Below are 26,485 nucleotides of genomic sequence, written 5' to 3'. Positions count from 1 at the left end.
AGATGGGTTTTATGAAAACTAGACTCTCAAGAAAGAAAATAGTCCAAATATGACTAAAATTCTTCCCATTACTCCCTTACCTCTTAGATACTCTGTACTGGGCTGTGGTCAATTTTCCAGTCTCGGGGTCATGTACTGTAGCTCGGCTCAGCTACAAAAAAAGAGAAAGGACAAGGGCTTACTCACGTAGCAGGCAATTTGGGGCTTTTGTTTTGCCAAGCCACAGGTGATTGGAAGGGTTCAGATTGGTCTGGATGGTAGGCAATGGTTTCAAATCAGCAGAAACATTTAGAAGAGTGGCAATAAGAAAAGCCACTTCCAAATCAAGAAAAAAATGGGTTGACAGATTTTTGTTGCAGATTGTCCTTTCACTTTTTTTTTTTTTTAAATCATTTGAAGCTGTATGTAAATGATTTATAGCACTGGGTTTCACAGGTGCTTTCTCAGATCTAGAAGTTTAATGTTCTTCAAATTATTTGACAAAAGAATAATTAGTAGTCTCTTTAAATTCATTTTTTAAAACTCTCACCAAGCTATAACTGTTGTTAAATCTCTCTGGTGAAGTAAAAGGCAACTAAACTCTTAAGTAATAGCATTTGGAAGACTGAGATCTGAAGCATAACTCTGTTCTTTCCATTGCCAACGTTTAAGTCAGCAAGTTTTTTAAAATAAAAACTTCAACAGGAGAAATACAGATTACTCCATAATGACAACGTTATTTTATAAGATGCATGAACAAATGCCAACACAATCATCATGAAGAATGATGTGAATTCACTGCAGCATATTTATGAATATGAGAGAACTACATAAACAAAGACTACTCCCAGATTAATACAGGCTGCTGCCTTTTTTTTTTTTTTTCCATCTTTGGCAAGAAAAACGAAAAAAGAATAAGAAAACAAGTATTAGGCCAGTTCCTGGACATTTGATTCCTAACCTGAAGAGAGATGAAAAGCATATTAACTCCCTAAAAATAATCGACCAATTAAATATTAAAAACAGAACTTCTAGTTAAAGAGAAAGACCTGTGAAACACAAAGCAGTTTTTCCATGCTTAAAAATAGGCGGTGACTTGACTGGAGACTGAAAATGACCTACTTCCCTTAAATGAATAATTCCTGTAGGATGTACAAAACACTCATTAGAGGGCAAAATATGCAGCATACACATCTCTTACCTTTTGCTAATTCTGTAATGTACCGTCTCCAAGTCTCCTGTTATTGGGTTTGAAATGGTGGCTCGCCTCAGCTGTGAAGCCAACCATCAAAATAGTTGCATTACAAAACAAAAAAAAATGAATCACATTTATCCAATCAGTCAGAAATCTGGGATTTTTACAAAGGAGGCTAAAAAGAGAAAATAACTCCATAGACTTCCAGTCACCTGTGTTGAATCTTGAATGCCAGTTGATTTTTAAATTTTTTATATTTAAAAAAAATTTTTTTTTGCATGAATGGAGGGTACACAAACAAAACAGACTGGAAATTAAATTTCTTTGAAACGTTACAGGATGTGAAATGAGGAAAAGAAATTTCTAAAATTTGAAGTTAATTTATAGTTACAAGAATGGCTATATGCATTCAATAACTCATTACAAACTTTTTAATTTTTTTCAGTGATGGAAATGTTTGCAAAGCTAATGTTCAAAATCAGTTTGAAGACAAGATGGCAGAGTAGGTGGATGTGGAGTACATCTCTCCCCATGGATAAATCAGGAACACACCTTCAGTACCTGACCAGACGAAAAGAATATATAGAATCACACAAAACTCAAGATCAAGCCCTGAGCCTATGGAGTGGGAGCAGTGACTCCAAGACCCTAGACTACCAGAGAACTAATCCTAGGGAGTATCAAATAGTGAGAATTCACACAATGGAAACCACTTGAATACAAGACCTAGCATCACCCAACCACCAGTAGCCCTGTGCAGGGTGCCTCATCTAAACAATAAACAAAACAAAAATACAAACCCAATCATCAGCAGACAGGATTACCACCTCACACAGCCTTGCCCATCACAGGAAAAGCAAACAAACAAACAAAAACTCAGCATAAATCTCACCCTATACGAAGCTTACACAAACTACTGGACCAACCTTAGGAGGGCAAAAACTAAAAGGAAGAAAGAATTCAACCTTGAAGTCTGAGAAAAGGAGACCTCAAACACAATAAGTTAAAAAAAAAAAAAAAGAAAAGGCAGAGAAATACTACACAAATGAAGGAACAAATTAGAAACACAGAAGTCCAAATAAATGAAGAGGAGACAGGCAAGCACCCTGAAAAATAATTCAGAATAATGATAGTAAAGATGATCAAAAACCTTGAAAATAAAATGGAGAAAATGCAAGAATCAATTAACAAAGACAAAGAAGAATTAAAGAATAAACAGTCAGAGAAAAATAACACAATTATTGAAATTAAAAATACTCTAGAAGGAATCAATAGCAGAAAATCTGAAGCAGAAGAATGAATCAGTGAGCTGAAAGATAAAATGGTGGAAATAATTTCTGAAGAGCAGAATAAAGTAAAAGGAATGAAAAGAACTGAGGATAGTCTCAGAGGCCTCTGGGACAATATCAAAAGCACCAACATTTGAATTACAGGGATCCCAGAAGAAGAAGAGAAAATGAAAGGGTATGAGAAAATTTTGAAGAGATTATAGTTGAAAATTTCCCCAACATGGAAAAGGAAATAGTCAATTAAGTCCAAGAGGCACAAAGAGTCCCATACAGGATAAACCCAAGGATAAACATGCCAAGACACATACTAATCAAGCTAACAAAGACTAAACACAAAGAAAGCATATTAAAAGCAACAAGGAAAAACCAACAAGTATCACACAAAGGAAACCCCATGTGCTTAACAGCTGATCTTTCAGCAGGAACTCTGCAGGCCAGAAGGGAATGGCAAGATATATATTAAGTACTGAAAGGGAAAAATCTACAACCAAGATTACTGTACCCGGCAAGGATCTCATTCAAAACTGATGGAGAAATAGAAAGCTTTCCAGATAAGCAAAAGTTAAGAGAATTCAGTACCACGAAACCAGCTGCACAACAAATGTTAAACAGACTTATATAGTCAAAAAAACAAGAGCAGGAAAAAGATCTACAAAATCAACCCCAAACAATTAAGAAAATGGCAATAGGAGCATATATATCAATAATTACTTTAAATGTAAATGGATTAAATGCTCCAACCAAAAGACACAGACTGGCTGAGTGGATACAAAAGCAAGACCCATATATATGCTGTCTACAAGAAACCCACTTCAGACCTAAAGACACATATACACTGAAAGTGAGAGGATGGGAAAATATATTCCATGCAAATGGGAAGCAAAAGGAAGCTGAAGTAGCAATCCTCATATCAGAAAAATAAACCTTAAAATAAAGAATATTACAAGAGATAAGGAAGGACACTACATAATGATCAAGGGATCAATCAAGAGGAAGACATAACAATTGTTAATATCTATGCACCCAGCACAGGAGCATCTCAATACATAAGACAAACAATAACAGACACAAAAGGAGAAATCAACAGTAACACAATAATAGCAGGAGACTTTAACACCCCACTCACACCAATGGACAGGTCATCAAAACAGAAAATTAATAAGGAAAGACAAGTCTTAAATGATATATTAGATGAGATGAATCTCATCGATACTTTTGGGACATTCCATCCAAATGCAGAAGAATACACCTTCTTCTCAAGTGTACATGGAACATTCTCCAGGATAGACCACATCTTGGGTCAAAAATCAAACCTCAGTAAATTTAAGAAAATTGAAATAGTATCAAGCATCTTCTCTGACCACAATGCTATGAGACTAGATATCAATTACAAGAAAAAGAAACTGTGAGAAACAGAAACACATGGAGATTAAACAACACGCTTCTAAATAACCAACAGGTTACTGAAGAAATCTAAGGGGAAATAAAAAAATTTCTAGAAACAAATGACAAGGAAAACATGACAACTCAAAACCTACGGGATGCAGCAAAAGCCACTCTAAGAGGGAAGTTTATAGCAATACAATCCTACCTCAAGAAACAAGAAAAACATCAAATGGACAACCTAACTTTACACCTAAAACAGCTGGAAAAAGAACCAAAAACCCAAAAGTTAGTAGAAGGAAAGAAATCATAAAGATCTGAGCAGAAATAAATGAAAAAGAAATGAAAAAAAAATAGTAAAGATTAATAAAACTAAAAGCTGGTTCTTTGAGACGATAAACAAAATTGACAAAACTTTAGCCAGACTCATCAAGAAAAAAAGAGAGAATAATCAAATCAACAAAATTAGAAACGAAAAAGGAGAGGTTACAACAGACAATGCAGAAATACAAAGGATTATAAGAGACTTTATGAACAACTATATGGCAATAAAATGGATAACCTGAAAGAAATGGACGGATTCTTAGAAAAGTTCAATCTTCCAAGACTAAACCAAGAAGAAACAGAAATTATCAACAACCCAATTATAAGCACTGAAATTGAAGCTGTGATCAAAAATCTCCCAAAAAACAAAAGCCCAGGATCAGATGGCTTCACAGGAGAATTCTAGCAAACATTTAGAGAAGAGCTAATGCCTATCCTTCTAAAACTTTCAAAACATTGCAGAGGAAGGAACACCTCCCAACTCATTCTACTAGGCCACCATCACTCTGATACCAAAACCAGACAAGGACAACACACAAAAAAGAAAACTACAGACCAATATCACTGATGAACATAGATGCAAAAATCCTCAACAAAATTTTAGCAAACAGAATTCAGCAACACACCCAAAAATTCATAAACCATGATCAAGTTGGGTTTATTACAGTAATGTGAGGATTCTTCAATATACGCAAATCAATCAATGTGATACACCATATTAACAAATTGAAAGATAAAAATCATAGGATAATCTCAATTCAGTTCAGTTCAGTCAGTCGTGTCCGACTCTTTGCGACCCCATGAATCGCAGCACGCCAGGCCTCCCTGTCCATCACCAACTCCCGGAGTCTACCCAAACCCATGTCCATCGAGTCGGTGATGCCATCCAACCATCTCATCCTCTTGTCGTCCCCTTCTCCTCCTGCCCCCAATCCTTCCCAGCATTAAGGTCTTTTCCAATGAGTCAACTCTTCGCATGAGGTGGCCAAAGTATTGGAGTTTCAGCTTCAACATCAGTCCTTCCAATGAACAACCAGGATTGGTCTCCTTTAGGATGGATTGATTGGATCTCCTTGCAGTCCAAGGGACTCTCAAGAGTCTTCTCCAACACCACAGTTCAAAAGCATCAATTCTTCGGTGCTCAGCTTTCTTCACCGTCCAACTCTCACATCCATACATGACCGCTGGAAAAACCATAGCCTTGACTAGACGGACTTTTGTTGGCAAAGTAATGTCTCTGCTTTTAAATATGCTATCTAGGTTGGTCATAACCTTCCTTCCAAGGAGTAAGCGTCTTTTAATTTCATGGCTGCAGTCACCATCAGCAGTGATTCTGGAGCCCAAAAAAATTAAGTATGACACTGTTTCCAGTTTCCCTATCTATTTGATCTATTTGATCACGTCTATCACAGCCATGAAGTGATGGGACCAGATGCCATGATCTTAGTTTTCTGAATGTTGAGCTCTTAGCCAACTTTTTCACTTTCCTCTTTCATTTTCATCAGAGGTTCTTTAGTTCTTCTTCACTTTCTGCCATAAGGGTGGTGTCATCTGCATATCTGAGGTTATTGATATTTCTCCCTGCAATCTTGATTCCAGCTTGTGTTTCTTCCAGCCCAGCGTTTCTCATGATGTACTCTGCATATAAGTTAAATAAGCAGGATGACAATATACAGCCTTGACGTACTCCTTTTCCTATTTGGAGCCAGTCTGTTGTTTCATGCCAGTTCTAACTGTTGCTTCCGGACCTGCATACAGGTTTCTCAAGAGACAGGTCAGATGGTCTGGTATGCCCATCTCTTTCAGAATTTTCCACAGTTTATTGTGATCCACACAGTCAAAGGCTTTGGCATAGTCAATAAAGCAGAAATAGATGTTTTTCTGGAACTCTCTTGCTTTTTCGATGATCCAGCGGATATTGGCAACTTGATCTCTGGTTCCTCTGCCTTTTCTAAAATCAGCTTGAACATCTGGAAGTTCATGGTTCACATACTGCTGAAGCCTGGCTTGGAGAATTTTGAGCATTACTTTATTAGCGTGTGAGATGAGTGCAATTGTGCGGTAGTTTGAGCATTCTTTGGCATTGCCTTTCTTTGGGACTGGAATGAAAACTGACCTTTTCCAGTCCTGTGGCTACTGCTGAGTTTTCCAGATTTGCTGGCATATAGAGTGCAGCACTTTCACAGCATCATCTTTCAGGATTTGAAATAGCTCAACTGGAATTGCATCACCTCCACTAGCTTTGTTCGTAGTGATGCTTTCTAAGGCCCACTTGACTTCACATTCCAGGATGTCTGGCTCTAGGTGAGTGATCACACCATCGTGATTATCTGGGTTGTGAAGATCTTTTTTGTACAGTTCTTCTGTGTATTCTTGCCACCTCTTCTTAATATCTTCTGCTTCTGTTAGGTCGATACCATTTCTGTCCTTTATCGAGCCCATCTTTGCATGAAATTTTCCTTTGGTATCTCTAATTTTCTTGAAGAGTTCCCTAGTCTTTCCCATTCTGTTGTTTTCCTCTATTTCTCTGCATTGATTGGTGAGGAAGGCTTTCTTATCTCTCCTTGCTATTCTTTGGAACTCTGCATTCAGATGGGAATATCTTTCCTTTTCTCCTTTGCTTTTCGCTTCTCTTCTTTTCCCAGCTATTTGTAAGGCCTCCTCAGACAGACATTTTGCTTTTTTGCATTTCTTTTCCATGGGGATGGTCTTGATCCCTGTCTCCTGTACAATGTCACGAACCTCTGTCCATAGTTCATCAGGCACTCTGTCTATCAGATCTAGTCCCTTAAATCTATTTGTCACTTCCACTGTATAATCATAAGGGATTTGATTTAGGTCATACCTGAATGGTCTAGTGGTTTTCCCTACTTTCTTGAATTTAAGTCTAATCTCAATAGATGCAGAAAAAGCCTTTTACAAAATTCAGCACCAATTTATGATCAAAATTCTTCAAAAAATGGGCACAGAAGGAACCCACCTCAACATAGTAAAGGCTATATATGATAAGTCTATAGCAAACATTCTCAGCGGTGAAAAACTGAAATCACTCCCCCTAAGATAAGGAACAAGACAAGGGTGTCCACTTTCACCACTATTATTCAACATAGTTCTGGAAGTCCTAGCTACAGCAATCAGAGAAGAAAAAGAAACAAAAGGCATCCAGATCAGAAGGAGTAAAGCTCTCACTGTTTGCAGATGACATGATACTATACATAGAAAATGCTAGATAGTATCAGAAAATTATTAGAGCTAACCAGTGAATTTAGCAAAGCTGCAGGACAAAATCAATACACAGAAATCACTTGCATTTCTATATACTAACAATGAAAAATCAGAAAGAGAAATTAAGGAATCAATCCCATTCACCATTGCAACAGAAAGAATTCAATATCTAGGAATAAACTTACCTAAGGAGACAAAAGAACTGTACACAGAAAATTGTTAAGACACTGATGAAAGAAAACAAAGACAACATAAACAGATGGAAGATATTCCATGTTCCTGGGTAGGAAGAATCAATACTGTGAAAATGACTATATTACCAAATGCAATCTATGGATTCAATGTGATCCCTATCAAATTACCAATGGCATTTTTCACAAAACTAGAGCAAAAAATTTCACAATTCATATGAAAACAAAGAAGACCCCAAATAGCCAAAGCAGTCTTGAGAAAGAAGAATGGAGGTGGATTCATGTCAATGTATGGCAAAACAAATACAATATTGTAAAGTTAAAAAAATAGATAAATAAACTAATTTAAAAAAAAAAAAAGAAGAATGGAGCTGGACAAATCAACCTTCCTGACTTCAGATTATACTACAAAGCTACAGTCATCAAGACAGTAAGGTACTGGCACAGAAACAGAAATACAGACCAATGGAACAAGATAGAAAGCCCAGAAATAAACCCATGCACTTATGGGTACCTTATTTTTGACAAAAGAGGCAAGAATATACAATGCGGCAAAGACAGCCTCTTCAATAAATGGTGCTGGGAAAATGGGACAGCTACATATAAAAGAATGAAATTAGAACACTTCCTAACACTATACACAAAGATAAACTCAAAATGGATTAAAGACCTTTATGTAAGACCAGAAACTATAAAACTCTTAGAGGAAAACATAGGCAGAACACTCAATGACATAAATCAAAGCAAGATCCTCTATGACCCACCTCCTAGAGGAAAGGAAATAAAAAAGTAAACAAGTAGGACCTGATTAAACTTAAAAGCTTTTGCACAGCAAAGGAAACTATAAGCAAGGTGAAAAGACAACCCTCAGAATAGGAGAAAATAATAGCAAATGAAACAACTGATGAAGCATTAATTTCCAAAATATACCAGCAGCTCATACAACTCAATGCCAGAAAAACAAACAACCCAATCAAAAGTGGGAAAAAGACCTAAACAGACATTTCTCTAAAGATGACATACAGATGGCTAACAAACACATGAAAAGATGTCCAACATCACTCATTATTAGAGAAATGCAAATCAAAACTATGATGAGATATCACCTCACACCAGTCAGAATGGCCATCATCAAAAAGTCTACAAACAATAAATGCTGGAGAGGGTATGGAGAAAAGGGAACGTTCTTGCACTGTTGGTGGGAACGTAAATTGATACAGCCACTATGGAAGATGGTATGGAGATTCCTTAAAAAAACTAGGAATAAAACCACCCATATGACCCAGCAATCCCAATTCTAGGCATAAACCCTGAGGAAACCAAAATTGAAAAAGACACATGTATCCCATTGTTCATCGTAGCACTATGTACAATAGCTAGAACATAGAAGCAACCTAGATGTCCATTGACAGATGAATGGATAAAGTTGTGGTACATGTACACAATGGAATATTACTCAGCCATAAAAAGGAACACGTTTGAGTCAGTACTGATGAGGTGGATGAACCTAGAACCTATTATACAGTGTGAAGTGAGTCAGAAAGAGAAAGATAAATATCATATTCTAATGCATATATATGGAATCTAGAAAAATGGTTCTGAAGAATTTATTTACAGGGCAGCAGTGGAGAAACAGACATAGAGAATAGACTTATGAACATGGGGTGAGGGGAGGAGAGGATGAGATGTATGGAAGAAACTTACATGACCATATGTAAAACAGATAGCCAACAGGAATTTGCTGTATGGCTCAGGAAACTCAAACAGGGGCTCTATATCAATCTACAGGGGTGGGATGGTGTGGGAGATGGGAGGGAGGTTCGAAAGGGAGGGCATATATGTATGCCTATGGCTGATTCATGTTGAGGTTTGACAGAAAACAACAAAATTCTGTAAAGCAATTATCCTTCAATAAAAAAATAAATTAAAAAGAAAAAAAAATCAGTTTCAAGGTCAATCTTTTCTTCAAGATATTTGCTCATATATTTCCAATAAACAGTGAAATAATCTTAGACTGAGCACAAAGACTGATGAAAAAAATTCATGTTATTTAAAAAAAAAAAAAAAAACAGAAAGAGATGACAGCCAAGATAATGATTTTAAACTTTTTTCTAAAAATGAAAGATGGTTCGGAGGTTAACAAGAATATAAAATTTTCATTGTCATTGTATTTTTTGATCAAATAATCTAATTGAGGCATCTCTTTTAAGACTGAGGTCTCCAAACTCAGAGATATAAGACCGTCTCCAAGCTGAAATGAATTCCTAATTAATATTCTACCACAATAATTTTGGTTTACTGACACATATAATAGACTAAAATCCAAAAAAAAAAATGGCAGAATATGACATCACTATCTTTTATCTGTTTAAAAGATTTATAAGAGCTCCCCTGGACAACACCCATACATATTAGACAAGTCTTTTCATCTATAATACTGGAGTGGGTTGCCATGGCCTTCTCCAGGAGATCTCGGCCCAGGGATTGAACCTGAGTCTCCTGCATTGCAGGCAAATTCTTTACCAACTGAGCCACCAGAGAAGCTCATACTCTTCAGTAAAAAAACAAAAAGTAGCCATTTAGAAAAGTAGTAAAACTTAACGGCAACAAATATTCTGACTTCAAGTTTATTCTGCAGTATAGATGTCCAGACAAGGAACAGCAAACTATGGACCATGGGCTGAATTCATCCAGCCATTTGCTTCTAGAAATAATAGTTTTACTGGAATATAGCCATACTCATTTATGAATTTTCTATGACTGCTTTTGCATTACAGCAGCAGAGGTGAGTAGTTATAACAGACTGTACAGCCTGCAAAACCTAAAAAGGTTTACTATCTGGACCTTTACAGAAAAATTTTCCAGCTCTTGTATAGTAAGTGAGCAAAAATATTTCTTGTGATTACTTAACAGCCTTTTTATGAAAATAATCGTAGTTTGTATTTTGCTGTCAATAAGACCAAACAGATTTTAAGAACAAGCTGATGGGGAAAAAGGCTAAAAGGGGGATGGGGAAAAGCATAAAGGTCATTCTTGCTCACCAAAGATGAATTTCTATGCTAAACACTAAAGCTTATAGCATTGTGCTTATAATAAATTGTCTTTCTTATTAAGATAAATGATGTAGGTTGAAGCCAGAAAACTATGATGTCATTATTCAGATTAGCAAGATGTTCGTGCCCAATGATATCCTCCAAGTAATAATGTACCTAGACAGGAATAAAAATACTTCAAGTATTATTTCAGATAAAACTACAGAAGTTATATATAAAAAGTTGGCCTTTGATTAGTCTCTGAGATTAAAGGGCTCCAAAGTACATGGAATCTTTTTCAGGAAGATGCTGAAACACAAATCTGTTAAGTGTGAATAAAAATATCACCTATGATTTTCATAATTCAGTGCTTAAAACCTAGCTGCAAGGTTACATAAAAGGTATGTAATATGTGTTGATAACAAAAAGAGAAAAACTGGTATAAATAGAGCTTAGTTAATTTCATTAGTTTGCAACAATAATATCTAAAACTATCTATGGGGTTATTGTCATGTCAATTATCATTTTTATAATCTTGCAAAGGAAAAGCTGAAACACAAGTAAATCGAGGAGAGAAAAAAAGACAAAAATTATTTACCCTTGGTTTTGCTAGATCTTTAACAATTTCAATTTCTGCATCAGAAATAATATCATGGAAGCGGATAATACGAGGCTTGTCCCACTCATCCTCCTGTTTGGCTGGAGCCAGAATAAATTTAGGATTCCGGTTTCCATCATGGTAGCGACAGAAGAGTTTTTTCTGTCTCCGAGGAGTCTGAACAAAAAGTTTAAAAAATTATAAATATATTAGAGTAATAATATTTTTAATGCTTGTTCCTATGAAGATAAGAAGCAATAATCATGCTGGTGTATAGACAGAGTACTTGAGGAAGAACATGCAAAAGAAATAGTACTCTGCAAATATTCTACATCAAACAAGACCTTCAGAATTTTAAAAGTTTTATTAATGATTCTTTTCTGGAAGAGATGGTGAGGTTTCTCTTTAACCCTTCTCTCATCAAAATAAAGTTCAGGCCTTGTAAATATGAAAAAAATAATAAAATGATATAGAAATACGAAATGAATGACCAGCCCTTCTCCAAACTTCACAAAGTAACTGGGAAGAACCCAGAAAAGTTTCTTAAAGAAAAAAACCTAACCAGGTTTTCCCAAGTACCTCCCAATTTTAAAAAATTTAAGTGATTTTTTTAAGATGAAAATCAGTAGCTCTGAAAAAGAGAAAATTAGTTATTAAACGAAGAAGCCAGGTGCTTTTGGTAGCAGGTATTAAAGTCAGCAAAAATCAACAAATGTACTTTTCAATCACCTATGTATAACATTAACTAAATATTGGGTTGGCCAAAAAGATCTTACCAAAAGAAAACACCCCACATGGATGTTTCGGCCAATCCAATGTTATGCCATTGCTGATTCTTCTCTTGATTAAACAAGTATTTCATATTATGCAGAAGAATTAATAATGATTTATGTTTATTCTTATTCTTTATTTACCAAGAATCAAATCCAAGGTTTTAAATAAATCTTTTATATGATGATGAGACCAATTTAATTATTCTGAGAAAAAGGATGCTCCTTTGATTTTGGGCTGAGTATACATGTGTGTCACATCAACAAACGGGCAAATTAACAGACTTCTGTTATACACCTATAGTACTATTTTGCTCTCTTATTTAAGAGTTTCTAAGGGCAGTAAAAAATATCTGCTCACTACTGGAAATCTGAACACTGACTAGGTACTTAATGATATTATGGAACTACTAACTACTAATGATACTGGAAATATCATGATAATGGTATTGTGGTCATTTAAAAGTCCTTATCTTTAAATGATACACACTAAAATATTTAGATGTGAAATTTTAAAAAAAATGCTTCGGATGAGTCTAATTTGTATTTACTCATTAGATCAAAGCAAAAGTAAACATGTTCTCTGGGAATCATGAACTTATCAAAAGTGTCAACATTGATAAGATCTACTTATTTGCTGGTAGAGGTTAGGCTGTCAATAGTAAATCACCAAATATCAAGAAGTCATCAATATCAAAACATAAAACCCAGCCTGAGTTTATCAATACTAGAGAAAAGTTAAACACTATTCAAATGCTTTCACTTAAAATTACTCCAAAAATTCACTAAATCCTTCTACATACACCAGCATTCAACTGAACACTAGTACCACATGATACTCCTTTAAAAAGGGTTCTATGATCAATTAATTTTGAGAAACAAAGTATATCATATTCATAATCATCATAAACAGGATCTGAAAAGTCCTAAAGCTGAACAAAAAAACCTATGTTCCCAAGGCTTGAAATGTATTATTTTTGGCCTATCACCTTTTTAGTATTCTGGTAAACTGAGTATAAACATATAATATAGATATACAATAAACAAAGGGATATTTACAGACACATTTTAGTATTTTAAAAAATAAATGTTATAAAGCCAAAATCTATTTAAAGTCTTTAGGCATTTTTAATATTTCTTAAATAGACTAAAACATTACATTAGGCAGTCTTATCAAGGCTGACTAGGAGCAAAACCACAAGATATCACTGTATAGATAAATCTAGTGTTTCATAGGATAAGTTAGAATGGTATATTATTTCTATGTAAGACTGCTGAAATCTCTTTTGCATTAAGATATAAGAAAAAACTGTATCACTTGTCTTAAATAATCTGATCGTTCACCTTAAAAAGCTTCTTCTAATCTATGAAAAGGGTAATAACTGCCAAAAATGCATGTAATGGTACATGAGTCACAAGTTTTATTTAAAGCTATTTTACTAGAAGTTGGAACACATTAAGTGCAACACCAACAATAAAGTGATGTGCTATAACCTAATACTTAAGGAATAATTCTGATTTTTACCACAAAAGTTTAAAAGAATTCTGAATCTCTCCAGAACTACGTACAAACACACATACACATTCACACACACACAATTGGCTTTTCCACTTTACCATTTTGATACCCTCCCCACGGCACAGCATTTCGTACTTCTGTCTCTCTGGCAGGTAATCCACAGCAGCACCTTTTTTCTTCAGTGTGGTTTTCTGATCAGATTGGTCATCTGAAGACGACTTATTGGCATCTTTTTCTTTAGCCATTATATACTCAAAGTATTTTAAGTTACCATTAGCTCTCTGATGTTCAGGATCTATTACAAAAGAAAGAAAGCATGTCCATGAGTAAGTTTACAGTTGTTCAAGCATGAGCATAAGATACAAGTGGAGGAACATGTAATTTACCTTCCAAACCAGGTTGCTTTATGAGAGTGAAAGTAGGCATTAATGAAAATTATTATACCAAAACAACAGGTGTAAATCAGTACTGCCCCAAGCAAATCAAGATGTACAGACGCCCTATATAAAAAGAGTTCTGGAGATGGAATCAGCCATCTATTTCAAAGTAGTAATTATTGCTTTTACTTTGAAATGTTCCTTGTGACAAGTTACTAAGCAGTGAAAGGAACTATGATCAATTTGATGTGAAATGAAATTTAAAGTATTACTGATTAAACTTATTTTAAGCAACAGAAAAGATTTTTCTGAGATTGAAATGTAATGACCATGGGGAAGACAGGGTGTACAGTTCAAAGGTAACCTTTACCACAGATAATATTATAAATGCAGAACACAGTCTACTTCTGAGGGCTGAGTGCATTTCAGTCCCAAAATTCTAAGTGAGACAGAAAAGAGAAACTAAAAATATAATTTTCAAATAAGCCAGAATCCACTAACTGCCTCAGAATTGCTAGTCATAATTTTCAGCTATCTTTTAGTAGGGGGAAGGAGGACTACTCCACCCATCTGGGAGAAAAAAAATATAAACCATCACACACACACACACAAATGAAAAAGACAGACTAGGACACAGAAAGTTCACTTGTGACATTAACTGAAGTGTTTTTAAAAAATCCAGCCTTAGATTTGCAAAATACTTCTTGTCTTTGAGAAACTGCTTATAATATGTTGTGATGTACAGAATATGAGGCTAATTTTGTAAAAGAAAAGGAAAAATTCAGGGAGAAGAGGGTATGCTACAAGGAAATAAAAAAATTGGTAGGTATCTCTGGGTGATTAGTTTATGGTGACTCTTCTGTATCTTTTTCTACTTTTAATTTTTTTCCTAAAATGCTGCTGCTGCTGCTGCTGCTAAGTCGCTTCAGTCATGTCTGACTCTCTGCGACCCCACAGACAGCAGCCCACCAGGTATTTTTAAGTCATGAGGAAAAAAATCACTTAAAATACTGGGGGAAAAGGGCTAACTGAATATCTCAATTTATCAATTCATTCAACTAAGAAATAACCTAATTTCAAAAGCTTATTTTCAGATGACCAATCCTTTTGAATTGACTCTCCTAACATACACATATTTACCTATTCATAAAAAGAATTTAAGTTTTAAAGCTTCATTATATACCAAAGACCACATGACTTTTTTTAGCATACAATTCTACCACCACAGATTCTAAGTTAGTAGGTTTGGGGTGAGATCAAGGAATTTTCATTTCTGATAAGCATCCAAGTAATTCTGATCATTGGTCTTTGGACCATACTTAGAGAAACACTACATCCCTGTTAAAAATACTAGTGGTAAAATCTTTGTATCATATTTTCCTAATATTTAAATACAACAATCAAATATATTTTCATTCTATTTATTTCTGTGAAAGAATTTCAATCTCCAATGGAACTGGAAGATATTAAATGGAAAATCTCATGCATGTGCCCTCAGGAACACAAAACTTCAAGACGGAGAGACTGATTTCCCATAAATGCCTGATTTTCAGCAAACTGATAATATTGGAATTTTCTTAAATTTCAGGGAATTGGTCAGGGGTTGCTTCATATCAATCTTGGGAAATTCTGCATACAGTTTCCAGGGGCATGAACAAGAAATGACCCAGGTTGAGATGGTCTTACAAAGTAAGCTAAATTGAGCTTTGTTTGTGTGACTGGAGGGTTTTGTCTGCCTAGGGAATGTTCAGTGCTGGTCCCCATTTGTTTCTGATTTCAACAAACTCTAACTGAACTCTCACCTCTTTGTATTCCCTGCCCTACTCCAAACCCTCAACAGACTTACCTGTCACTTCCTACAGCTTGCATGTCCCAAATGCAGTTCCTCTGCTATTCCTGAATAAACTCAACTTTTTGACAATTATGAGTTTGCTTCATTTTACCTTTTTATTTAGGTTGACATTTAAAGTCACTATTTCCAAATAGGAAATTCAGTAAACCAAAAATTTCCTTCAAACGATACTGGTTAATATTTAATATGGCAACACGGCAAATAACCATTTTTGACTGAGTTAGCTATGTTTGATTCAATTTTGAAGTTCCCAAGAAGTACAGAGCAGAGAAACAGAGCTACTCTTATAGTACTATTAGGTGAGAAAAATCAGTTGCCATTTATTTAGAGGATAAACAAAAAGATCAAGTATGTCTGACAGATGAGCTCTTGAGTTGTGACAAAGAGTACCAAAACTATATGACAAATATACATACTCACACATAATTATAATTAGTATATCTATATATCCCCCAATATATCCTTAACCTTGAATTAGGCCAAATTAACATACCTAGTTCAAGAAGCTTCTTTGTGAGCAAAAGTGCCTTATCCAGGTCTCCCTGCTGGTATACTGCATAGCTCAAATAATCTAGAACAGAGACTTTATCAATGGTAGAAACCTCGCCTTCATCCAGCTGCCTCAGTGCTTGTTCCATCCACAGTTCTGTATGGTAATAATCTGCTTCTGTGTAGGCCACTTTGCCCAACTCAAAACAATCCTCAACTGTTAGAAAAGATTTGTGTTTTACTCCTATGGAAAGAAAATACAGAGAACTTTAGTCATCTTAATACTGTTTAATAATGTTTATTTAGGACTAGACTGCTTTCAAAGTACTATCTCACTCTCATTTGAACCTCACAACAACCTTCTGAGGTAGGAAAAGCAGGAATTACCCTAAGTTGATAAACAAAGGAACAAAGTACAAGGTAGTGAAACACGGCAAGGATCACACAGCTAATAGGTGACGAGGGACCTAGAGAATCCAACATTTCAATTATCAGTCATCATACCAAAAAGATGCACCAATTAAGCTGAAGTATGCAATTTTCCAACACAGTGGGGATCACTATATGAGATATATCTAACTCTTAACCAACAACTTAGGATAAAGGGATACATGGAAGAGAGACAAACCTGTCTATTGACTCCTTCCCCTACCATTCCCCTTTTCAAAAATATTAATGATATGTAATTTACATACCATAAAGTTCACCCAGTTAAAGAATTCAATAGTTTTTCACCATATTCACAGAGCTGTACAACCATAACCATAGTATGATTTTAGAACATTTTAGAACATTTTCATTATCCCCAAAAGAAACGCTGTAACCATAAGCAGTCACTACCCATTAAATCTCCCCTTTCCTGCCCTATCCCTAGATACCACTAATCTACTTTCTGTATCTACTTGTCTATTCTGGCTATCGCACATAAATGGAATTGCACAATGGGTAGTCTTTGGTGACTGGACTGCTTTACTCAGCATAATGTTTTCAAGGTTCTTTTTATTGCCAAATACCAGCCCACTACATTTTGACTACATTTTGCTTATCAGTTGATAGACATTTGAGTTGTTTCCACTTTTCTGACGTCTATGAATAACATTACTATAAACATTCATGTACAAGTTTTTGTGTGGACATATTTTTTTCATTACTCTTGAGTATATACATAGCAGTGAAATTGCTGGGTCTTATGGCAACACTATGCTTACCATGTTCAGAAGCTGTCAAATTGTTTTCTAAAGTGGCTGCACCATTTTACAATTTTACAATCCTGTATGTATGCTCATACATAAAGCAATGTATGAGGGTTCCAGTTTCTCTACATTATCACCAATATTTGCTACTGCTCATCTTTTTTATTATAGCCACTGAGGGTATGAAGTAGCATTTCATCTTTGGAAAAATGTCTGTTCAAATCCTTTGTCCATTTAAAAACTTGGTTGTCTTTTCAATTTTGACTAATTATGTTTAAAATGTTGTACAATCACCATTCCTTTTATAAGAATAAGGAAAAGATAAAGAACTACAGAAAGAAGTAAATGTAAAAAATATTCTCTGAATGATAGTAACCATATAACATTCCATTTTATAAACAGTAAATCAGATGAGTTAAGTAGAGACTTTAAGAGCCTGACTATTCACATACAGACCCAAAGTGAAGGGCTGGAAAAAGATATTTCATGCAAATAGAGACCAAAAGAAAGCAGGAGTAGCAATACTCATATCAGATAAAATAGACTTTAAAACAAAGGTGATGAAAAGAGACAAGGATGGACACTACATAATGATCAAAGGATCAATCCAAGAAGAAGATATAACAATTATAAATATATATGCACCCAACATAGGAGCACCGCAATATGTATGGCAAATGCTAACAAGTATGAAAGGGGAAATAAACAATAACACAATAATAGTGGGAGACTTTAATACCTCACTCACACCTATGGATAGATCAACTAAACAGAAAATTAACAAGGAAACACAAACTTGAAATGATACAATAGATCAGTTAGACCTAATTGATATTTATAGGACATTTCACCCCAAAACAATGAATTTCACCTTTTTCTCAAGCGCACACAGACCTTCTCCAGAAAAGATCACATCCTGGGCCATAAATCTAGTCTTGGTAAATTCAAAAAAATTGAAATCATTCCAAGCATTTTTTCTGACCACAATGCAGTAAGATTAGATGTCAATTACAGGAGAAAAACTATTAAAAACTCCAACATATGGAGGCTGAACAACACACTGCTGAATAACCAACAAATCACAGAAGAAATCAAAAAAGAAATCAAAATATGCATAGAAACAAATGAAAATGAAAACACAACAACCACAAACCTATGGGACACTGTAAAAGCAGTGCTAAGGGGAAGATTCATAGCAATACAGGCTCACCTCAAGAAACAAGAAAAAAGCCAAATAAATAACCTGACTCTACACCTAAAGCAACTAGAAAAGGAAGAAATGAAGAACCCCAGGGTTAGTAGAAGGAAAGAAATCTTAAAAATTAGGGCAGAAATAAATGCAAAAGAAACAAAAGAGACCATAGCAAAATTCAACAAAGCCAAAAGCTGGTTCTTTGAGAAGATAAATAAAATTGACAAGCCATTAGCCAGACTCATCAAGAAACAAAGGGAGAAGAATCAAAACAACAAAATTAGAAATGTAAACAGAGAAGATCACAACAGACAACACAGAAATACAAAGGGTCATAAAAGACTATTATCAGCAACTATATGCAAATAAAATGGACAACTTGGAAGAAATGGATAAATTCTTAGAAAAGTACAACTTCCCAAAACTGAACCAGGAAGAAATAGGAAAATCTCAACAGACCCATCACAAGCACGGAAATTGAAACTGTAATCAGAAATCTTCCAACAAACAAGAGCCCAGGACCAGATGGCTTCACAGTTGAATTCTACCAAAAATTTAGAGAAGAGCTAACACCTATCCTATCAAACTCTTCGAGAAAATTGCAGAGGAAGGTAAACTTCCAAACTCATTCTATGAGGCCACCATCACCCTAATACCAAAACCTGACAAGATGCCACAAAAAAAGAAAACTACAGGCCAATATCACTGATGAACAGAGATGCAAAAATCCTTAACAAAATCAAAGCAAAGAGAATCCAACAACATATTAAAAAGATCATACATCATAACCAAGTGGGCTTTATCCCAGGGATGCAAGGATTCTTCAATATCCGCAAATCAATCAATGTAATACACCACATGAACAAATTGAAAAATAAAAGCCATATGACTATTTCAATAGATGCAGAGAAAGCCTTTGACAAAATTCAATATCCATTTATGATAAAAACCCTCCAAAAAGCAGGAATAGAAGGAACATACCTCAACATAATAAAAGCTATCTATGACAAACCCACAGCAAACATTATCCTAAATGGTGAAAAACTGAAAGCATTTCCCCTAAAGTCAGGAACAAGACAAGGGTGCCCACTCTCACCACTACTATTCAACATAGTTTTGGAAGTTTTGGCCACAGCAATCAGAGCAGAAAAAGAAATAAAAGGAATCAGATTGGAAAAGAAGTAGTAAAACTCTCACTGTTTGCAGATGACATGATCTTCTACATAGAAAATCCTAAAGACTCCACCAGAAAATTACTAGAGTTAATCAACGAATATAGTAAAGTTGCAGGATATAAAATTAACGCCCAGAAATCCACTTATACGTGCATTTTTTTCAACAAATGCATATATGTATTATAAATGTATTTTCTCTTCCTTATGCTTCTCTAAATAACATTTTCTTTTCTCTAGCTTACTGTATTGTAAAAGTGTAGCATACAATACATACAACATATGAATTGTGTTAATATGCAACTGTTTAAAATATCAGTAAGGCTTCTGGTCAACAGTAGGCTATTAGTAGTTAAGTCTAGGGAGAGTCAAAATTTACATGTAGGTTTTCGACTGCTCAGGAGCTCAGCAGCTGTAACACCAGCATTTTTGAAGGATTAACTCACCTAGAAATGCTGGATAAAATTTAATGGTTATCCATTTATCCATTTGTACGATGGCCAGATTCACAGGAATTAAGCAAATTTTTTGAGGTCACAACCAAAAAGGAACTTGAAACCTAGAGGTAAGTAGAGGATGGAGCTGCATCTCCTCTGGAGGCAGTCATCAGATGAGAAAACTAGAAGCATGATTTTTAACCATCAAGAAAAGGATAAAGGGATAAAAGAGGGCTTCCCTAATGGCTCAGTGGTAAAGAATCTGCCTGCCAATGTGGGAGACATGGGTTTGATCCCTGGTCTGGGAAGATCCCACATGTCGAGGGACAACTAAGCTCGTATGCCACAACTGAGTCTGTGCTCTAGAGTCTGTGAGCTGCAACTACTGAGCCCATGTGCTGCAACTACTGAAGCCACAATGCTCTAGAGTGTGTGCTGCGCAATAGGATAAGCCACCTCAATGAGAAGCCTGTGCACTGCAACTGGAGAGCAGCCCCGCTTGCCATAACTAAGGAAAAGCCTGGACAGAAATGAAGACCCAGCACAGTCAAACAAATAAATTTTTTTAAAAAAGAAAGGGATAGGAGATAAAGCCTCAGGCCCATGCAAACTGACAGAACAGACCCTTGAAAAACTACATCTTGAATAAAAAAATGACCTAGAAAGAACTCTGGTCAGCTGGCAAAGAGAAACAAAAAAAGAACTTATTTTTCTCATTCTGCACTGTAGGTAAGGAAACAATTTCTTAAGAATTCCGCAGGCATGCCTTCTGGGAGGTTTCAATTTCAAATATACACTATCTCTATGGTCTGGGAAACTAAAGCCAAGAATTTAACTTAAAGTGGTTGGAGGCTGGTAAGGTCAAAGGACACCTGGCAGAAGCAACATTTATACTCTGCAAAATGCACCCTCACCTCAGGTTTTGCAATATTCCCACACACAATCTGAAGAAATGCACACAATTCAAAATCACAAAGCACACGATGAAACAAGCCACTATGAGCAAAATTAGCAGAAACTATTCAAAAACAGTATTAGACATCACCCAATACATTCAGATGTTATCAGACTAAGAATACAAAATACCTATGATTAAAATGTTTAAAGAATTTCTAAAAAAAAGAAAATATGAACGTGTAAGATACCCTAAAAAGACCAGGAAGATGTGAGTAGGAGAAAAACTAGAACTTTCAGAAATTATAAATATTATCAATGAGACAAACAGGTTAAACAGCAAGTTAGACACAAGAAAAAAGAGAATAACATACCTAGAAGACAGAACTGAATAAATTACCATGGGATAAACTACTCAGAATGTAGCAGAGAGGAGGAATACATACAAAGTGCTAGTTAAAAGACAAGGAAGAAAAACTAGGAAGACAACAGAATGTGGAAGAGGCACTATTTAAAGAAATAACAGTGAACAATTTTCTAGAATTAGAATGCATGAAACCAAAGACTCAGGAAGCACAGAGAATCCTAAGCCAAAGTACATGCAAGGGATTCTCAAGGATTTGCTTCAACGAGGAGGAGGAAAATAATTCCAAAAGAAAAGTCTGAGGTACCAAAAAAAAAAGAGAGAGAGAGAAAGAAATTGGTATACATTTAAAGAAAAGTGAGCTATCAGATTGGCAAAAATTTCAAAGTCTGAAATTTTTTTTGTGATGCTGTGAGGAAACAGGCTCTCTCATGTATCAATGGTAGAAAAAAATGACACAATTACTATGGAGGGAAACTGGAACAATATTAGCAAAATGTCCTATACATCTATCCTGAATCAGTGGCATCATTTCTAGAAAAAATATCCCAAAGATCATTTGGCAAAAAAAAAATATATATATATATGTACAAGGTTATTGGCAATATCATTTTTATAATAGCAAAAGGCTACAAACAAAACAAGTGTCCATATCCATGGGGCCCCATTGAATAAACTATAGTAAATTCACAAAATAGAGTAGCAGGTAGCTGTAAAACGAAATGAGGATTTCTACATAGCATATGAGGTAATATCTAGAGCATATCAATAAATTAAAATATCAAAATACAGAAAGTATACTATGCTGCCTTCTCTGCTGAAGCTGAGAGGAAAAAGGAATATATATACACATTTGCTTATATTTTAAAGAAGAAACAGTGGAAATGAAAAACCTAATCAAGTGGTAGTTCATATAGGAAGAAGAAAGCAACAGGTTAGGAAGTACAGAATGATAGTAAAACTTCTAAAAGTGGACCTTATTAATACAGTTTGGACTTTGAATGAATAAAAAAAGTTCTGCATAACTAAAACTAATATGAGAGACATGCTGATGGTGGTCAAAAGGTACAAACTCTCAATCATATGATAAGTCCTGGGGATATAATGTACAGCATGTTAACGATAGTTAATAATACTGTATTGTATATTTAAAGTTGCTGGAAGAGTAGATATATTTTAAAAGAAAAAAATTTTGTAACTATGTGATATGATGTGATGGTGCATGTTAACTAAACATGTGATCATCTAGCAACACATACATATCCAAGTCATATTGCACACCCAAAACTAACACAAAGTTATATGTCAATCACATCTCAATTTTTAAAAAGTTTATTTGGGCGCTTCTTTTAAATAAAAACATTAAATTTTTTAATAATAGAAGAGGACAAAGATAGGATATAAATTAAAAACTGAGCCTGTGGGGCTTTCCTGGTGGTCCAGTGGTTAAGAATCTGCCTTGCAATGCAAGGGACACTGGTTCAGTGCAAGGGACACTGGTTCAATACCTGGTCCAGGAAGATCCCACAAGATGTAGAGCAACTAACCCCATGTACCACAACTACCGAGCCTATGCTCTAGAGCCTGTGAGCTGCAACTTCTGAGCCCATGCCCCTAGAGCCTGTGCTCTGCAACAAGAAGCCACTGCAGTGAGAAGCCTGTGTACCAAACAAAGACTAGCCCCTGCTCACCACAACTAGAGAAAGCCCATGTGCAGCAACAAAGACCCACCACAGCCAAGTAAATAAATAAATCTAAAAATGATAATAATGATAATCCTGTGATAAATTTGCTTTTAGGGAAAAAGACATAGAAGAAGAAGAAAAGGAAGGGGAGAAAGAAAAGGAGGAGACTATTTTCCAACTTTTGATACCAATGTTCAAACAATAAATGTGAAGCTCTCAGTGGTTTAATGTTAATGTCAAAATATCTTATCTCCTATACCAAAACAAAAAGATAGAGCATGTCCATGGATTAGAAAATTGTCTTGAATTGTCTAAAATGACAATGTTGCCCAAATTCTCCCCAAGATTCAAAATAAACCTAGTTAAAACTCCTACAGGCATTTTTGTAGAAACTACCAAGGAAATTCTAAGATTTATATGGAAATTCAAAGAACCTAGAATAGCTAAAGCAATTTTAACAAAGAACAAAATTAAAGGACTTATTCACAGGTGCTTCCAAGTATGTGGAGGTACTGAAATGCTCATATAATAATGACAAGAGGATAAAATGGTACAACCATCTGGTAGTTTCTTAAAAATCAAATACATATCTACCAATTATTTTACTTTAAAAATCAGATATATACCTACCTTGCAACCCAGCCAATTCACTTCTAGGTATTTAACCAAAAGAAACACATGCCTAATATGTCTGATGACAGCACAAAGGAAACAGAAAAAGGAACACAATGGTGTTTTCCTTAAAAAGTTCTGATTGAATGTACTTCAACGAATCAGTATATTGGCTAGAATCAGACTTCGCTTTAACCTAACCAATGATGTCAACATTTTTTTTTTTCAGTGCTAGCAGAAAAGGTTCATGAAAAATTAAGAAGAAATAAAATCAAGGACACATTTTGCTAGTGATTCTTTGTCTAGGGGATAACATGCTCTGGTCTGAGGATGTTAGATTTCAGTACAAAGCAGAGTCCTAATACGGAGGTATATGTACTGGAGGATCACATGGACCAATACAATCAAATATTCAAATCATACAACTACCTCCATTTACTATATTTTTTTTGCCTCCTATTAGTCACTTATGGATAGTAACTGATTATCATGCTTGCATGCTCAGTCCCTCAATCATGTCTGACTCTGCAACCCCATGGACTACAGCCCACCAGGCTCCTCTGTCCATGGAGTTTTCCAGCAGGAATATTAGAGGAGGTTGCCATTTCCTCCTCCAGGACATCTTCCCAACCTAGGAATCAAACTCGAGTCTCTTCCGTCTCCTGCGTTGGCAGGTGGATTCTTTACCACTGTGCCACCTGGGAAGACCATAACTGATTATCAGTGTACTACTAAAATGAAGATAAAGATCCATATTTTGACAGTTACTCTCCACTTTACACTCTAATCTAGAAAAGGATACCAACAAACTAACTTATTAATAGTTCAACACGATGCAATTTCAGAAACAAAAGAAACATACTGAATTTTGACTGTTATTTTTCAGTTATGAGAACTGGAATACAGTTCTAAGATGAGCTTTACAATGCAGAAATTAAGACTGCCTTTTCTCAGGGACATACAAAAGACACAAGAGGACAGCCTGCCATTAATAAATGTAGACAGCACCAGTAAAATTTTTCACATGACCTTATATCCTGGCAATATTATTCGAAAGCATAATGGAGACAGTAGAGGATCTTGAGCTATTCTGCCTTGGTAAAGTATCTCTGGTTATCTTACCTATTGATCTATTCACAATTATCAAAGGCAAAATGTCCGGGAACTGTATTAAAGAAAATGAAAATGAAAGAGAAGTGATGTGCATTTGAAAGGGAAGGCTGCTTCCAAAGTAGAGAACATGAGAAGAAAAAATAATGGACAAGAAGACAAATAAAATGACATAAGGGAAGTGATGTTGGCAGAAAAAAAACATAAAAAGTGTTCATACAAAGCATGAATAGTTAGAATTTGATGACAAAAAAATGCAAATTCTTTCGGTTCAAAGCAAATGGAAAGATGATTGACATTAGCATGTCAAACTGAATGCAGTGAAGGAGGACAGGATGAACTGAGAGAGCAGCACTGACATACATACACTTCCATGTGTGAAACAGGTAACTAGTGGGAAGCTGCTGTGTAATGCAGGGGAGCTTGGTTTGGAGCTCTGTGATGACCTAGAGGAGTGGAGGGGGGGAGGCGTGGGAGGGAGACTAAAGAGGGAGGGGCTATATGGATACTTATAGATGATTCACAGTGTTGTGCAGCAGAAACTATCACAACATTGTAAAGCAATTATCTTCCAATTAAAAAAAAACTGAATGTAGTAACCCAAATTTACAGTTAAAACACAAAACTCCTTTAAATTTATGATCACAGTATAAACTACAATAATATGTGACAGTAGACAGTATAGGAAAATTTACTTAGAAATTTTTGGCTCAGCCTTAAACTGCAAGATATAATTTTAAAATTCTTACACTTTACAGGAACACTTACTGGATAAAAACTTGATTTGTAAGGAACAAATACATTTAAAATGCACATACCTGGGAAGCTGATGTCTTGCATCAGAGGCAATATGGTACACTCATAGCTGAGTGCACTCCAGAGATGTACAGAGAATCTACTGCTTGGTGTAGTAAGCTTATCAGTTCACCAAGATAATGAGGCAAATGACCAGTAAGAACATTCAACTTCTACCTGAAGTAACTCAGATTTTATATATGACATATTCTATACAAAAAAAAGTGTAAAGGACACACAGTTTTGAGGGCATTAGCTCCCTGTTGTCCCTTTGCCTATCAAAGTAATACCACCATTCTTTTCTACTTTACCACCCGCCCCCCCAAAACAGTGTAATATCTCTGGAAGCTATGAATCTATTAAACAAATTAGGGTTAGGAACAACCTGAAACTAAAGGAACAGTCCATATGAACTGTAAAGGCATCATCAATGCCAAAATACATATAACTTTTCAGATTTTATATTAAAATATCAAGAAAGCATTTCAAAAAGTAGGCTCAAAAAGTAGAAACAGACAAAGTTAATCAAGGAGTTAACATCACATCAATATAAATCCACTGAAAAAAGCATTTCTCTGATTTTTGGGGGGGCGAGGCAATTTAAAAAAGCAAATCATCCTTCCCTCCAGTCCTCATTCTTAAGGCTTCACATCTCAACTGCTACAATTTTAAATCTGACAAAACCAAGTGTTAGCAAGGACATTAAGAAATGAGAACTCCCATACATTGCTGGAGGGAATATTACTGTAATTGGGTACATCTGCTCTGGAGAACAACCTGGCTCATCTAGCAAAGTTTGAGAACCTTA

General features: G+C 35.4%; 1 protein-coding gene across 24 annotated transcripts in view; it reads right to left on the bottom strand.

Moving 5' to 3' along the window:
- P4HA1 (prolyl 4-hydroxylase subunit alpha 1) overlaps positions 1–26,485 on the bottom strand; it is a 94,936-nt gene that overhangs the window by 27,282 nt on the left and 41,169 nt on the right. For 12 of the 24 annotated variants that reach the window (XM_081566114.1, XM_081566174.1, XM_081566206.1 and 9 more), the window contains 4 exons: positions 16,228–16,467; positions 13,604–13,800; positions 11,217–11,393; positions 1,181–1,251 (listed from right to left, as the gene is read on the bottom strand). In XM_081566114.1, the coding sequence (XP_081422240.1) occupies positions 1,181–1,251; positions 11,217–11,393; positions 13,604–13,800; positions 16,228–16,467 (685 nt within the window). Of the gene's footprint in view, positions 1–80; positions 152–1,180; positions 1,252–11,216; positions 11,394–13,603; positions 13,801–16,227; positions 16,468–26,485 lie in introns of all 24 variants that reach the window. The other 12 variants (XM_081566217.1, XM_081566088.1, XM_081566195.1 and 9 more) reach the window with 2 other exon arrangements.

The sequence above is a fragment of the Giraffa tippelskirchi genome, chromosome 2 (assembly GCF_054371585.1).
Source record: "Giraffa tippelskirchi isolate mGirTip1 chromosome 2, T2T-mGirTip1v1.2.pri, whole genome shotgun sequence".
Classification (NCBI taxonomy): Eukaryota; Metazoa; Chordata; class Mammalia; order Artiodactyla; family Giraffidae; genus Giraffa; species Giraffa tippelskirchi.
The sequence above is the reverse complement of the archived record's forward strand: the minus strand, read 5'-3'. Positions and strand labels throughout refer to the sequence as shown.